The sequence below is a fragment of the Rhinopithecus roxellana genome, chromosome 6 (genome assembly GCF_007565055.1).
Source record: "Rhinopithecus roxellana isolate Shanxi Qingling chromosome 6, ASM756505v1, whole genome shotgun sequence".
In the NCBI taxonomy this organism is placed as follows: domain Eukaryota; kingdom Metazoa; phylum Chordata; class Mammalia; order Primates; family Cercopithecidae; genus Rhinopithecus; species Rhinopithecus roxellana.
Window position 1 is genome coordinate 26,623,385 of NC_044554.1, and position 15,022 is coordinate 26,638,406.

At 37.8% G+C, this 15,022-nt stretch overlaps 1 protein-coding gene across 1 annotated transcript in view; it reads right to left on the minus strand.

The window, feature by feature from the left end:
* Window positions 1-5,827, minus strand: part of ASZ1 (ankyrin repeat, SAM and basic leucine zipper domain containing 1) — a 64,447-nt gene extending 58,620 nt beyond the window's left edge. The window contains exons 1-3 of the mRNA XM_010389334.1: window positions 5,666-5,827; window positions 5,151-5,250; window positions 371-493 (exon numbers count right to left, since the gene is read on the minus strand). Coding sequence (XP_010387636.1) covers window positions 371-493; window positions 5,151-5,250; window positions 5,666-5,770 — 328 coding nt within the window. The 5' untranslated portion in view covers window positions 5,771-5,827. The remainder of the gene's footprint in view (window positions 1-370; window positions 494-5,150; window positions 5,251-5,665) is intronic.
* Between the last annotated feature and the right edge of the window lie 9,195 nt (window positions 5,828-15,022).

Here is a 15,022-nt window from a genome sequence, read left to right on the forward strand (position 1 = left end):
AACTTTAAGTGATGTAATTTGGAGTTTAGTTTAAAATTCCAGACTGATTTTCAAGTAATTTGCACTAAATTACAAGCTTTTTAATGTTTCTTTCAAAGAATTTTTCCTTTAAAAACAACCAAAACCTTAAAGTTAAAGGTATATAATAACAACCAGTTATAAAGATACTGTAACTGGAATTTATGTTTTTGGAAAGAGTTTTTCAGAATATGTATGGCTTCTAATTTGATTTTGTATAGTATTTACATAATATAATAAATAGAAAGGTTACTTCAAACTGCTTTAGTTTTTTTTCACTTTATATAATAGCTACTTGGAAATCAAGGAATCACAGTAAGCATAATCATTTAAGTTATCTGAAACATCTTACCCTTCTCAAAGCTTGCATTAGCACCTCTGTCCAGAAGGACCCGAACCAGCTCTGCATTGGCAACACTAGCAGCATACATAAGGGGAGTCCATCCATACTGAAAGGTGGAATCTACACTAATGCCTGTCAATATAAAAACAAGCTTTTAAAAGCCCACTACCACCAAAGAAAAAAATCAGCCACCTTATATGCTTAAAGTACTGTGTAAAGTGACGTACATCAAGTACTTTATTCCACCATGGGAAGTTTTGGTAATAATGGCTTCCAAAAAAGAGAAAATAGTTCTATTGGGACGTTAATACAATTTGCTAAGTTCAGTTTCGCTACAGGCACTACGTTCCAAGAGACTGATCTGACTGATGTTTTATCATATAATATGTAACTGAGTATGTATATATTATAACTGGTTTTTACATGCTACCTTTTTTTCTCTAGGGGAGCTGGGAAAGGTTTCACAGAGGTAAAATGTCTTTTAAATTAGAATATTATCCCTGGGCAATATCAATTATCTCTATGGTTGAAAATACCACATATATCCCTCAAAAACCTTTAACTTTACTCCGAACACTAAACTTACCCATGGGTGACTGATAAAACATGAAGCTAAAAAGATAGGTTAGGGTTAGATTATGAAAGCTCTCTTAAGAAATGCAGACTCTGTTTTTGATCCAGAAAATGACATCATTACATATGTATTATAAAGAAAACATAAATACCACTATTGAAAATGGGACAGGAGGCAAGGAAACTAGTTATAAGGCAGGAAGTTTATAAGAAAATCAGAGCAAGGGCAGTGGAGAGAGAAAGGAAGGAAAACAAAAGGACATTTCAAAGGCAGGGTCATCAGAATTTAAAATTACTTTGAGGAGGAGGTATGATGGAAAAGAACAAATTAAAAATGACTATCAAGTTCTACCTTGGACAATCGAATGACAAGCAGTGAGCTAAAATAAAGGGAGATATTAGGTACTGAAAGTAAGTTTTGTTTTTGTTTTTTTTTGTTGCTGTTTTTAGATGGGATCTCACTTTGTCACCCAGGCTGGAGCACAGTGGCATGATTATGGCTTACAGCATACTCAACCTCCCAACTAGCTCCGACTATAGGCACGTGCCACTATACTGGGATAATTTTTTTTTTTGTAGTGGTGGAATCTCACTATGTTGCCAAGGCTGGTCTCAAACCCTTGGCCTCAAGCAATTCTCCCACCTTAAGCCTCCCAAAGTGCTGGGATTACAGGTGTGAGTCACTGGTCCTGGCCAAGAGATCACGATTTAAGTAGCAATCTTTCTCTTAAATCTATGAAATATTTGCTAATCGCAAGGAAACATTTTTCTGTTTCAAAGAAGGAAAACCTGCATGTGAAACACCACTGAAGGTGGGCCTGCCTTTAATACCTTGTAATTTACAGGTTCTATTGTCTTTGGCTATAAAATGTCCTATGTGCACAGATTAAGGTCACATCACAGAAGAAATGCAGACTTGGTGGGGGGTGGGGGTGTCACTTTTTTGATTGTATAAACACTGGGTCACTGAAAGACTATATATGTCTAATTTCTAATTGTCTAATTTTAATTGATATAAGGTACATAATAATCATTAGGAGAAAACATTAAACTATCTTAGAATAGACATATACTGCTAGCCCTACTTGTCTTCTCTAACAAGTCTTCCTCTTTAAACTGCTTCAATTGAAAGCATATCAATGAGATCAGAGAAAAGATCATTGCTTTCTCAATTTACTGAGAGTACTGCTCAAACTGTGATAGCAAAGATAGAAAGGAAAAGATGTGAAGAAAAAGAAGCAAAGGCCAGGTGCAGTGGCTCACGCCTGTAATCCCAACACTTTGGGAGGCCAAGGTGGGTGGATCATGAAGTCAGGCGAACGAGACCATCCTGGCTAGCACAGTGAAACCCTGTCTCTACTAAAAATACAAAAAAAAAAAAAAAAAAAAAAAAAAAAAAAAAAAAAAAATTAGCCAGGCACTGTGGCAGGCACCTGTAGTCCCAGCAACTTGGGAGGCTGAGGCAGGAGAATGGTGTGAACCGGGGGGGCAGAGCTTGCAGTGAGCCAAAATCACGTCACTGCACTCCAGCCTGGGCAACAGAGCGAGACTTCGTCTAAAAAAAAAAAAAAAAGCAGCAAATGTGGCATTATAGTATAAAAATTCGTACTAAAATTCTAACTTAATATTTAACCTCTAATATTTAACATAAATTACTAAGCACATATTATGTTCCAGGCATAGTGCAAAAAAAAGTAGGTTTCAAAAAGATGAACACAGTATATTTACAGAGCTCAAAAACATTCAAAGTAATACTATATTGTTTAGGGATATAGTAAAAGTATAAAGATACTCATAATAATGATAAACATCAACTATAGAAAAGTAGTTATCTCCAGAGGGGTACCTTCCTTTTCTGAATGTCTAAAATATGTCATACTTTAAAGAAAATTGAAAATGATAGTACACAGAACAAAAACTGGAGACATCTTCAAATGGTTAAAAGTGGCTGACTCAAAATGTGCTTTTATTTTTAGAGTTTTCAATTGGTGCAGAAACATGTTTCAAAAACAACAATGACTTTGAAAGGCAAAAAATTAACAATATTTTAAAAAACAGTTACATAATGACATCTGGAAGGAAATACCCTAAAACAGGAGTTAACCTGTGAAAGTGAGGCATCAGTAGTAAGGGGAATGAGAGTGATGGTAAAGAAATCTTTCTACTTCTACCTATATTTCTATTATTGGCTTTTAAAAATGAACTTTAAAAATTTTTGTAATTAAAAACAAATTTCAAATGGTTGACTAAATAACTACTTAGCAGCAGGCTCTGTTCAAGAGACTGTAAACCTCTAACCTGCCCATCAATCATATCAAGTCTTAATCCTTCAAAAGCCTCTATCATGTTAACTGTACCTAGTCCCATTACTCCTAAGGCAAATTTTCTTTTCTAAAACAAATATCTGCTTATTCCACCCCATGCTATGTACACTATACATATATTAACATTAGGTGTTCAGGCCTCTACTTATTCAGTTTATTCAATTTCATTTTTCAATTACAAACTCAAGTTCCATTGTCCAAAAAGTCATACAGATCCTTCTTATTTCTTACAAGAATAACAGCTAATGTTTACATAATTACTATGTGTTCTAAGTCCTTTAAAAGTGTATTTTAATTTTCCCCCTTGCCAACAACCCTTTGATATAATAATCCTCATTTTAAAACGGGCAGAAATTGAAACTTAGGAAGATTTGGTAACTTAGTCAAGGTTACAAAGTTATCAAGTGGCACAGTTAGAATCAAACCCAGATCTGTCTTGTTTTCAAAATTATTTCCTTTTCAGTAAACTATGCATTGATTCTAGCATAGAATAAAAACATTATGCTATATATAATCACATCTAACTACCTTGTGTGTGAATGTTTTGTACCTACAATGGCAAAAACCACAATTACTTTTGCACCAACCTAAAGTAAATGCTTGTTATTCCTTTGAGTAATTTCAATCATTATAATCAATAATTTACATTTCTATGTGAAGGTAATTAAAAATTTTTTTTCATTTAATCCACACACACACAAAAAGTCATGAAGCCCAGGACAGAATTATGATGCTTTACATAAAGAAACTGATGCTCTCTGGCTGGGCGCAGTGGCTCATGCCTGAAATCTCAGCACTTTGGAAGGCCAAGGTGGGTGATTACTTGAGGTCAGTAGTTCGAGACCAGCCTGGCTGACGTGGTGAAACCCTCGTGTCTACTAAAATTACCAAAATTAGCTGGGCTTGGCGACTGGTGCTTTTAGTCCCGGCTACTCGGGAGGTTGATGTGGGAGAATCGCTTGAATCCTGGCCCCCAGATGGAGGCTGCAGTGCGCCAAGATGGTGCCACTGCACTCCAGCAGGGCGACAGAGCGACGCTCCATCCCCTCCCCTCAACCCCCAAAAATGAAAATTGATGCTCTCAAAGCTTAAATGCTTCTTCCAAGAAACCAGAGTAGGCAGTAAGCTGGAAGAAATTATCCATATACTTATTCTGATTCCCAGCTCAGGCCTCATTCCACCCACACACAAAAACTGTAACGAGAAAAACTAAAATGTACTCGAACCAATTCTTAAGAAACATACAACAGGCAGGGCACGGTGGCTCATGCCTGTAATCCCAGCACTTTGGGAAGCCAAAGCAGGCGGATCACGAGGTCAGGAGATCGAGACCACAGTGGCTAACATGGTGAAACCCCATCTCAATTAAAAAAAAAAAAAAAAAAATTACCCGGGCGTGGTGGCACACGCCTGTAGTCTCGGCTACTCAGGAGGCTGAGGCAGGAGAATCACTTGAACCCGGGAGGTGGAGGTTGCAGTGAGCCAAGATCGCGCCACTGTACTCCAGCCTGGACCACAGAGCGAGACAACATTCCCCCTCGTCCCCGCCACCCAAAGAAAAGAAAAGAAAAGAAAAAAGAAACATACAACATTACAGCAGAGTAAATGAAGAGAAAATTAAGAATGATCAAAGTGGGACAGGATTAGAGTAGGCGTCTTGCTTGAAGGAGGTGGAAGAACTGATGGAAGATAAATAGGGTGGCATTCCAAATGTAAGGAGAGAGTAAGAAAATAAGACAGGCAGGTCTTAGAGTCAACGAACATTATGCAGGATAACTTATATTAACATTTGTTGTGTTTCCATTAGAAAAGCAACATAAATCTTTTAAAAATAAGGAATCCTTGCGAACTTAAGACAGTTGTGTTCAGGTGAAACTGTCCTTATCTCTCACCAGAATCTAGGAGCTCCTGGATCAATGAAACATCTCCGATGGTCATTGCTTTCTTAAATTTTTCTTTCTTTTCTTCAATGGGTAACAGCCCTTTCAATTTCTAGAAAAGTGTACAGTTTTTAAAAATTCTTGTTATATATAGTTTTGTTTCCACCTCATCAGGAAACAATGATGTTTGGTTAAGTACATAGGTTTTTTTCTTGGCTTTATCTTGACCAAGATACAAAGTTTGAAAAGAATTCGTATCCAAAATTATCTTTCAAGGGAATAGGTAATGATGGATCCAAACCCAAGTGAAGAGCTACTACGACCTAAAGAAGTGTATTTGGTGGTAACCACAGTTGGGGAACAGGAGGAAATTTGTGCGGTTTCCTTAAGTACAAACGCCCGTATTTCCACTGGGAAAAAGGGAAATGCATGCGAGGAAGTGAGAGGTTTCACCAGGCTGGGCCTCCCCTTCGAGGGCCAGGGAAGGCCGAAACCAGGTGTGGTCAAGACAAGGCCTCCTCTGCTACCTGAGACGTCCGGTCGAGATACCCAATCTCCCAGCCGTCATCCTCGCTCTCGCTACTCTCCCCTCCGCCGGCCACTGGCAGGCCGCATAGCGCGCCCGCCGCCATGCTAGCCAAGGCAGCTCCCTGTGGGCAACGCGCGTCCTTCAGTTCTCCAGGCGCATGCGCACCGGGGTGGGTCGTGCGTAGGGATGCGCGGGAAGCAGCGACGTGCAAGCGCGCGGGTCTGGAGCCCTTCAACGCAGGCGCACAGCGGCCCGCTGCTCACCTCCGTGCCCCGTCCCTAACCTTGAGGCTTCTTGAGGTGAAAACCTGGCGTGTCTAACACTGGTGACAAAGTTCGTGCGCCAGCCTCCTGCTGGCACTTCCAGTTCCTCTCAGGGACTTACCTTTCGACCTCTTTAAAGTATTTGCTTGATGAAATTCTTGCTCGGCAAAGAATGCCTTACTTGTGGCAGGAGCACACTAGGATTTAATGGCAAGTAAGACTAGACTTTCCCCGCCATCCTTTTCATCTGCCCCCTGCCAAACGTCTGTTAAATCTGTATCCCCTGGGAGACGGACTCTTCCTCGGAGCACCTCTCTCAGGAGCACCACTCAGACATTCAAGAAGCCCTTCCACAAGTAGGAGCCGACAAAGGAGCCAGGAGAAAATACTGCCGCAAAGAATTCTTCCTTTTCATTTCATGTGACCTTAGATCTCACCTTAGATTTAGAAGCTTCAGACCATCAAAACACTTCCCCGCTATGTAGTGTAGATGTCCTAGAGGAAAATATGAAAGGAGGGGGTTTCCGGGTACAGTGGATCCAAAGAGCCAGAAAGAAAGAAATGACTTAAACGGTCAGAGAGCAAATAATTCAAACAGCTCCAGGTGGAAATGGCCCAAGCTCAAACTCATCTTTCTACATGGTAGAAATGTAGAAAGGTTCTAGATGGTAGAACTTCTAGATGTTGGTAACACAGTGATTTTCTTTGCCACCACAGAAAAGTAGATCTACCAAGAAACAGGGCATATTATATGTATCTCAAAATAATAGCCATGTACTATTATTTGAAAGCTTTTGCTGTTTTTTTCTTGCAGATTCTTTGATAAAAGATTTTGAAATTATTTACTTCAGAGGCTCAGAGGTAAGTATTTTTAAGTACTTTAGCTATTTGGGGGCCACATCTGTCTTTCTAAATGCATTCATTCAATAAATGCTAGAGATTACTTAGTACAGCCAAGTGCAACTAGGTTTGGGGAGACAATGTCAAAGATAAACCATGGAGCCTCGTGGAGCTCACTTTAATAAGTAGAGTTAGACAATGTGCAAGGAAACAAAAACACTATTGCAGATTGTAAGTGCTTCAAAAGAAACAAGTGTGCTCAGTTTCTGGAATCAAACCACTTTGGTGTTTCCTGGGGGAATCACTAGCTGTAGCTGTGTGCCCTTGGGCGATTTACATAGCATCTATCTGGGTATGAGCTAACTTATCTGTAGAAGGGAGGTGATGATAGTACCCACCAAATAGAATTGTTATGAGGACTAAATGAAGTAATAGGCTTGGAACAAGGTCTGTCTCAATGTAAGAGGTAGATTTTAGATAGGGTAGTCAGACCTGTGGAGAGTCCTAAATAACAAGCCATGTAACAGTGGAAGAATAGAGCTTTCCTGGCAGTGGAGAGGAATATTACCAAGGTCAACAAACAGATGGGAAAAAAGCTCATCACTGACCATTAGAGAAATGCAAATCAAAACTACAATGAGATATCATGTCAGCCAGTCAGAATGGCAGTTATTAAAAAGTCAAAAACAACAGATGCTGGTGAGGTTGTGGGGAAAAATAAATTCTTTCACACTGTTGGTGGGAGTGTAAATTAGTTTAACCATTGTGGAAGACACTGTGGTGATTCTTCAAAGATCTAGAGGCAGAAATACGATTTGACCCAGTAATCCGATTACTGGGTATACACCCAAAGGACCATAAATCATTCCTTCATAAAGATATGGGCACGTGTATGTTCATTGCAGCCGTGTTCACAATAGCAAAGACATGGAATCAACCTAAATGCCCATCAATGATAGACTGGATAAAGAAAATGTGGTACATATATACCATGCAATATTATGTAGCCATAGAAAGGAATGAGATCATGTCCTTTTCAGGGACATGGATGGAGGTGGAAGCCATTATCCTCAACAAGCTAATGCAAAAACAGGAAAACAAATGCTGCATGTTCTTACTTATAAGTGGGAGCTGAAGGATGAGAACATGTGGACACAGGTGGGAACAACATATACTGGGGCCTGTCACAGGGTGGGGGTTGGGAGGAGGGAAAGCATCAGGAAGACTAGCTAATGGATGCTGAGCTTAATATCTAGGTGATGAGATGATCTGTGTAGCAAACCCTCATGGCACATGTTTACCTCTGTAACCTGCACATCTTGCACATGTAGCCCTGAACTTAAAATGAAAGTTGGAAATAAAAAAAAAAAAAAAAAAAAACACTTCTAGGCACCAAGCAAAGGATTCAACATTCAATAAGCCTGGACTGGCATGCATTATTGAACTCAAAATATATTTTGTCTCCTCTTTGGCTTTTTACATTCCTTGCTCCCTTGCTGAATACTTATTTTCTCTGTTTCCAAATCAAAATAGTGGATAATACTAAGCAATTAACTACTCTCAAGTTTATATATTGTGTGTTCAAAAGACCAGCCAACATTTCTCATTTCCATGTTACAGTGATGTAATCCAACCCCGAGGGTACACTTAACTCTTAAATGAACTGAATAAATTAAAATTTTAAGCTGAAAAAAAAATAAATAGGATTTGGTGACTGGATATAAAGGATGAGCAGGAGAGAGGAGTCAAAGCTGGTAAGACAGGAATAAGAACGAGGAAAAGTTTTTGAGGAAACAGGTAAGGTTTGTTCTGCAGAGACACATCTAAAAAGCTAAGGAACATCCATGTCCAGTTAAGGTCCAAAGTTCCCCAGAGAGGCCTGGGCTATCCAGCTTTAGAAGTCACTTCCTAGGAAGTAATAATGGACATATTAAAGTAATAATGTTATCAAAGGAGAAGGGATAGGATAAGATGAGAGGGTCAAGAATATATTCTTAGGGACTGACTATTTCTTTTTTTTCTGTTTTTTTAATTATTATTTTCAATTATTATACTTTAAGTTCTAGGGTACATGTGTACAACGTGCAGGTTTGTTACATATGTATACATGTGCCATGTTGGTGTGCTGCACCCATTAACTCATCATTTACATTAGGTGTATCTCCTAATGCTATCCCTCCCCCCTCCCCTAACCCCATGACAGGCCCTGGTGTGTGATGTTCCCCATCCTGTGCACAAGTGTTCTCATTGTTCAGTTCCCACCTATGAGTAAGAACATGCGGTGTTTGGTTTTCCATCCTTGCGATAGTTTGCTGACAATGATGGTTTCCAGCTTTATCCATGTCCCTACAAAGGACATGAACTCATCCTTTCTTATGGGTGCATAGTATTCCATGGTGTATATGTGCCACATTTTCTTAATCCTGTCTATCACTGATAGACATTTGGGTTGGTTCCAAGTCTTCGCTATTGTGAATAGTGCCAGAATAAACATACGTGTGCATGTGTCCTTAAAGCAGCATGATTTATAATCCTTTGGATATATACCCAGTAATGGGATGGCTGGGTCAAATAGTATTTCTAGTTCTAGATCCTTGAGGAATTGCCACACTGTCTTCCACAATAGTTGAACTAGTTTACAGTCCCACCAACAGTGTAAAAGTGTTCCTATTTCTCCACAAACTTTCCACCACCTGTTGTTTCCTGACTTTTTAATGATTGCCATTCTAACTGGTGTGAGATGGTATCTTATTGTGGTTTTGATTTGCGTTTCTCTGATGGCAAGTGATGCTGAGCATTTTTTCATGTGTCTGTTGGCTGCATAAACGTCTTTTGAGAAGTATCTGTTCATATCCTTTGCCCACTTTTTGATGGGGTTGTTTGATTTTTTCTTGTAAATTTGTTTACGTTCTTTGTAGATTCTGGATATTAGCCCTTTGTCAGATGGGGAGATTGCAAAAATTTTCTCCCATTCTGGAGGTTGCCTGTTCACTCTGATGATGGTTTCTTTTGCTGTGTAGAAGCTCTTTAGTTTAATTAGATCCCATTTGTCAATCTTGGCTTTTGTTGCCTTTGCTTTTGATGTTTTAGACATGAAGTCCTTGCCCATGCCTATGTCCTGAATGGTATTGCCTGAGTTTTCTTCTAGGGTTTTTATGATTTTAGGTCTACAATTTAAGTCTTTAATCCATCTTGAATTAATTTTCATATAATGTGTAAGGAAGGGATCCAGTTTCAGCTTTCTACATTTGGCTAGCCAGTTTCCCCAGCACCATTTATTAACTAGGGAATCCTTTCCCCATTGCTTGTTTTTGTCAGGATTGTCAAAGATTAGATGGTTGTGGGTGTCCTCTCCAGCAAGGGCTCAGAACTAGGCTGCAGCTGAGATGGCTGAAATGGTAAAAGTAAACTTCAGAAGGTAGGTAATAATGAACTTTTCTTGTTTTGGGGATTGACTGTTTCTTTAGGAAGCCACTAAAGGAAAGGGATCACTTCAAGGGCCTAAGAAATAGTAACCAAAGAAGCAGGAAACATGGAAGAGATCAATGCTTCAAAAATCTTTCACTGAATCATAGTCTAAGATAATAACAATCACAGCAATAATAATGATAATAAATTCATTTTATGGACTTTTCTTATATTAAGTCACTTAATACTCACACAGTCCTATTGAGGTATATGCTATCTCAATTTTACGGAAGGAATTAGAGGCACAGAAAGGTAATGTTATCTGCCCAATATTATCTACCCAGGAGGACAGGAAACAGTTGGCTCTGCAGTCTATGCTTTTAGCAATTTTTGTTTTTTTGTTTTTTGACAGGGTCTCACTCTGCTGCCCAGGCTGGAGTGCAGTGGCATGAACACTGTTCACTGCAGCCTCAACCTCCTGGGCTCGAGCAATCCTCCCACCTCAGCCTCCTGAGTAGCTGGGACTACAGGTGCACGCCACTATGCAGGCTAATTTTAAATTTTGTTGAGATGGAGTCTCGTTGCATTGCCCAGGCTGATCTCAAACTTCTGGTCTGAAATGATCCTCCTGCCTCAGCCTCTGGAAGTGGTGGGATTATAGGCGTGAGTCACTGCACCAGGCTAGTGATTACCAATACTTAAATAGCACTTCCATGTGCCTTGACACTTTTCTAAACACTTTGTAGTCACTAATTCATATAATTCTCACTATAGCTTTTTAAGGTAAATACTAACATTATCTCCATTTTATAGATCAGGAAACTGAGGAAAAAGAAGGTCATATCACCTGCCCAGGGTCATAGATGTGGAACATTCTAAACTAACACCAGACTGTTGGGCCTCATAGTGGTGCTCAGATGTTACTTGGAAAGTATAATGCTCACAGAAGCACTCTCTCCCTAGGGGAATACTTGTTTCCACCATTTGTTTTACTCTCTGTAGTGGGAAACATTCCTTTCCAAAGGAGATTTCATCTTCGGACTAGTAAATCAGACTCAGAATGAGCTATGATTCATTTACAGGTAAATCACAAGCTTTATTCCTGGCCAGATAAGAAATCGGTAATTTGGTTTTGTCTGAAGAGATTTGGGAATTCCCCCAAGACGATTTCCTGGAGTGGGTCAGAATGCCACCTACACACTGGGTTAATGACTTCAGTGTTCTGCTTGGTTCACTGATGACAGGAAACTGGTAAAACAAAGAGGGTGAGAAACCAGCTGTATCACAGTAATAAATATTACTCAGATTTAGGCTCTTCTTCCTAGTTCCTGAGTTTGTTTTTTAAACTTTAAAGCTTTCACTCAGACAATATGCAATGATTAGCTAATACAGTTTGTTTTAATTTTACAAATGATGATGGTGGATTTTGCAGGGAATTTGTTTTAAAGTTAATGTTATCATATTTTTACAATTCTTATTTTCAATAGTTTGAAAAAGTTCTGTTAGGATCCTGAATTCTAAATTTTGACTGAGATCTAGTGGGATTAATTGTCTCTTAATGGTAAAAATGGTAAATTTTTACCATTTTGGTAAATCAATTTTTTTTTCAATTATTAGAAATCATGTGCACAAGATAGTCAAGGGGAAAGATTAGCAACTGCTTTTTAAAATATAGCATTAATTGATTCCACAAATAGTTACTATGCTGCTACTACATTGTTTAGGCATCAGGAATAAAGTTGTGAGGAAGACAAGGCAAGATCCTTGACCTCCAAATGTTTATAGTCTAGTAAGATAAATTAATAAATACATAATTAAATACTAGGTAATGATAAATTCTACAAAGAAAAATTAACCAGGTAAAGGAGATAGAAAATAATGGAAGCAAATCAGAATTAAAATAGGAATTTCAGAGAAGGCCTCTTTGAGGTTTTATTGTTATTGTGATAGAAAGTTTCAAGGCTCTGACTTACCATTTTAAAAGGTAACTCTAGCTACAAGGAGAAAAGACTGTATTTATGGGAGCAAGTGTAGAATCAGAAACACCAGTTAAGAGTCTAATATAACAGTCTAGGTTCTCAATCTTATCTGCTGCTTAGAATTCCCTGGAGATAATTCTAGCCAACCCCAGTTGAAACCATGTACTGCATGTCAAAATCTTTGAGAGTAGAGTCCAGGAGTTCATATTTCTCAATGTTCCTCTGGTGATTTTAATGTATAGCCAAGGTTGGAAAAGGTTGTGGAAGAAAGATATCAGACAACAAGTCTAAATCTAGTAGGAACACGGAAGCTGTGAAAACAGGACTGGCTTCTTTTCTGGATTTATTTTCTTCTTTAAGGAATATGGTTAGGTTAGAGAACAAAACAAATTCTTAAACAAAGAGGAAAAAATGTATCAGAAAATGATGAGGATGGATTTTGGCTAAGAAGCATTAACTAATATACTATAAGGAAGTAGTAGTAAATGAAAATATTCGTCTTGTTTTGTTTCTTCAAATATTCTAGTATGGAGTCCATGGATGAAAATGGTTGTGAAAGGATGATGTAGGAGACTGAGTCTCTAGCAGTTATCCATGGAGGTGGCTAGATGTCAGATTCAGGATTTATACAATTTGTAGAGATAGCAATTAAGATTCACTGATACATTGGAAGTGGGATGATAGGGAAAGACTGGTCAGGGATGACATCCGAATTTTAAGCCTGAACAATTGGGTGAATTGTTGCATTTACTTCGTCGGGAGAAAGTGGTGGAAAAGTAGGGATGTATCTGTGGGGGGGAGGAGGTCAAATATTGAAATTAAGAGTATCAGTTTGGACTTTATAATGTAAACAGTGCTAATTAAACTCTAAAATGAATGTAAGTGTACAGTGATATATAGATTCACAATTGAATGATTTGTTTCCTGGAATAATTTTCTTTGATTTTATGTCTATTTATTGTTTGAATAACTAGGGAACTTGTTTACTTTTATCTCATTTTTTTTTCTTCCTAGATTTTTAATGTATACCCTACTACATTGCATATGGGTATGGTAGAAAAGTGTCTTAAGACTATGCTAACCTTTACTCCAACAAAAAATCATATTTTGTAAACTGTAGTCCCAATAGACTGCTGGGGAAGAGCAATAACACATAAATGCATGAACATTTTAGTGTGAAAAACATTGCAAAATTATAAGTTTTAAAAAATGTATTAAAAGGTAACTAATGAAATTTTAGAACATCATTTCCAAAACTTTCTTCACTATAGAACAGTTTAAAATTCTAATGTATTGATGAAAACCAAAAAGAACTCAACAGATTTAATGGGCTCTTGAATTAAAGTAGATAGCAAAAAATGGGCTTTTAGACAGATTATTCACAAGAGAGAATCATTTATCATGTGTATAAAATACAATGAATTTTAAATAACATAGCTCTATGTTGAAATTATAAGAATACATAAATTAGACAAATATATATCACTTATTCAAATTCAATTGTAATATCAAATGTAATATCAATTGTAATATCAAAATGTCATTAACTGGAAAATAATACTGATAACTAAAATTTATTGAGCGTTTACAATGACTAAGAACAATTTCCAAGCATTTTACATATATTAACTCTATCAGTTAAGGAATACTTTTAGCTACAGGTGACAGTATTCAGTATTGGTCACTTAAAAACCTATGGTTCATTGCTTTTCATGTTAAAAGGAGTGTGGAAACTGGCATTGGTTCAGTGGCACAATGGTTTCTCATAGCATCTACATTGCTCTCTTGGCCTCATCCTCTTGGTTGCAAGATGTTACTCCCAGGTCCAGGAAGCATGTTTGTGTTAAAGACAAGAAAAAGGAAGGAAAGGATGGACCTGGGTACATCTGTCTCTTTTTATCAGGAAAACCAAAGCTTTCCTAGAAGCTCCAACAGATTTCTGCTTGGGTCTCCTCTGCTGGCACTATTACTTAGCACTCCTAGTTGCAAGGGAGGTAGGGAAATCAGGTATTACGTTTTTTTCTGCCTTTATAGCGGAATAGGAGAAAGGAAAAGAAGGTTGAGAATAGGTTTTGAATTAGACAGCCAACAGTGACTGCCACAAATTCATGTCTTTCTTGTGAAAACCCTATCAAAGTGGTATTTTTGTTTATTACCATTTTGCAAATGAGGAAGTAAGACAGTGAGAAGTTAAGAAATTTGACCATGGTCACACAACTAAATAATGTAGAACCAGAAATCGATTCAGGAGGTCTGTCTGTCTCCAGAATCGACTCTCTTCTCAGTCACTCTACTATAGTATAGAAATAAAGCCACAGACAGATTTAACACTGAGCCTTCTCATGTGAGTGATCTTCCATATAACTTCCTTACATTCTCATGAGTGATATATTTATTATAATAGGCAGTGCATTACTTAATGATAAAACTAAATAAATGTGTGCTATTGCTCTTATTCTTTCTAATTATGCCAATAATAATAAACCACATGGTTAATTCGAATTTGTAAAGTCACCCTTTCAAATAATTCTAAGTATTTTCATACATATTATATACTTCTGATTTCCTCATAAATCCTTTGAGAAATAGAGACAGGTAGATGTGATTATTTGCATTTGATAATTGGGAATACAAGATCAAGCTTGCATCAAAAAGTTCTGGGACTTAAACCTAGATTTACACAGAGCCAGGCCATTTGTACTTCCTTAGATACCTGCCAGTATAGATGTCTTTACTTTAGGATAAATGTTAATTAAATTGCAGAAGAATTGAAACAAATGTTAACGTTACAAATTTTCTCACCAAGGCAAAAGTTTAAAACTTTAAAACTCAACATTTAATGTTTCTTAATATCTTAACAATGGT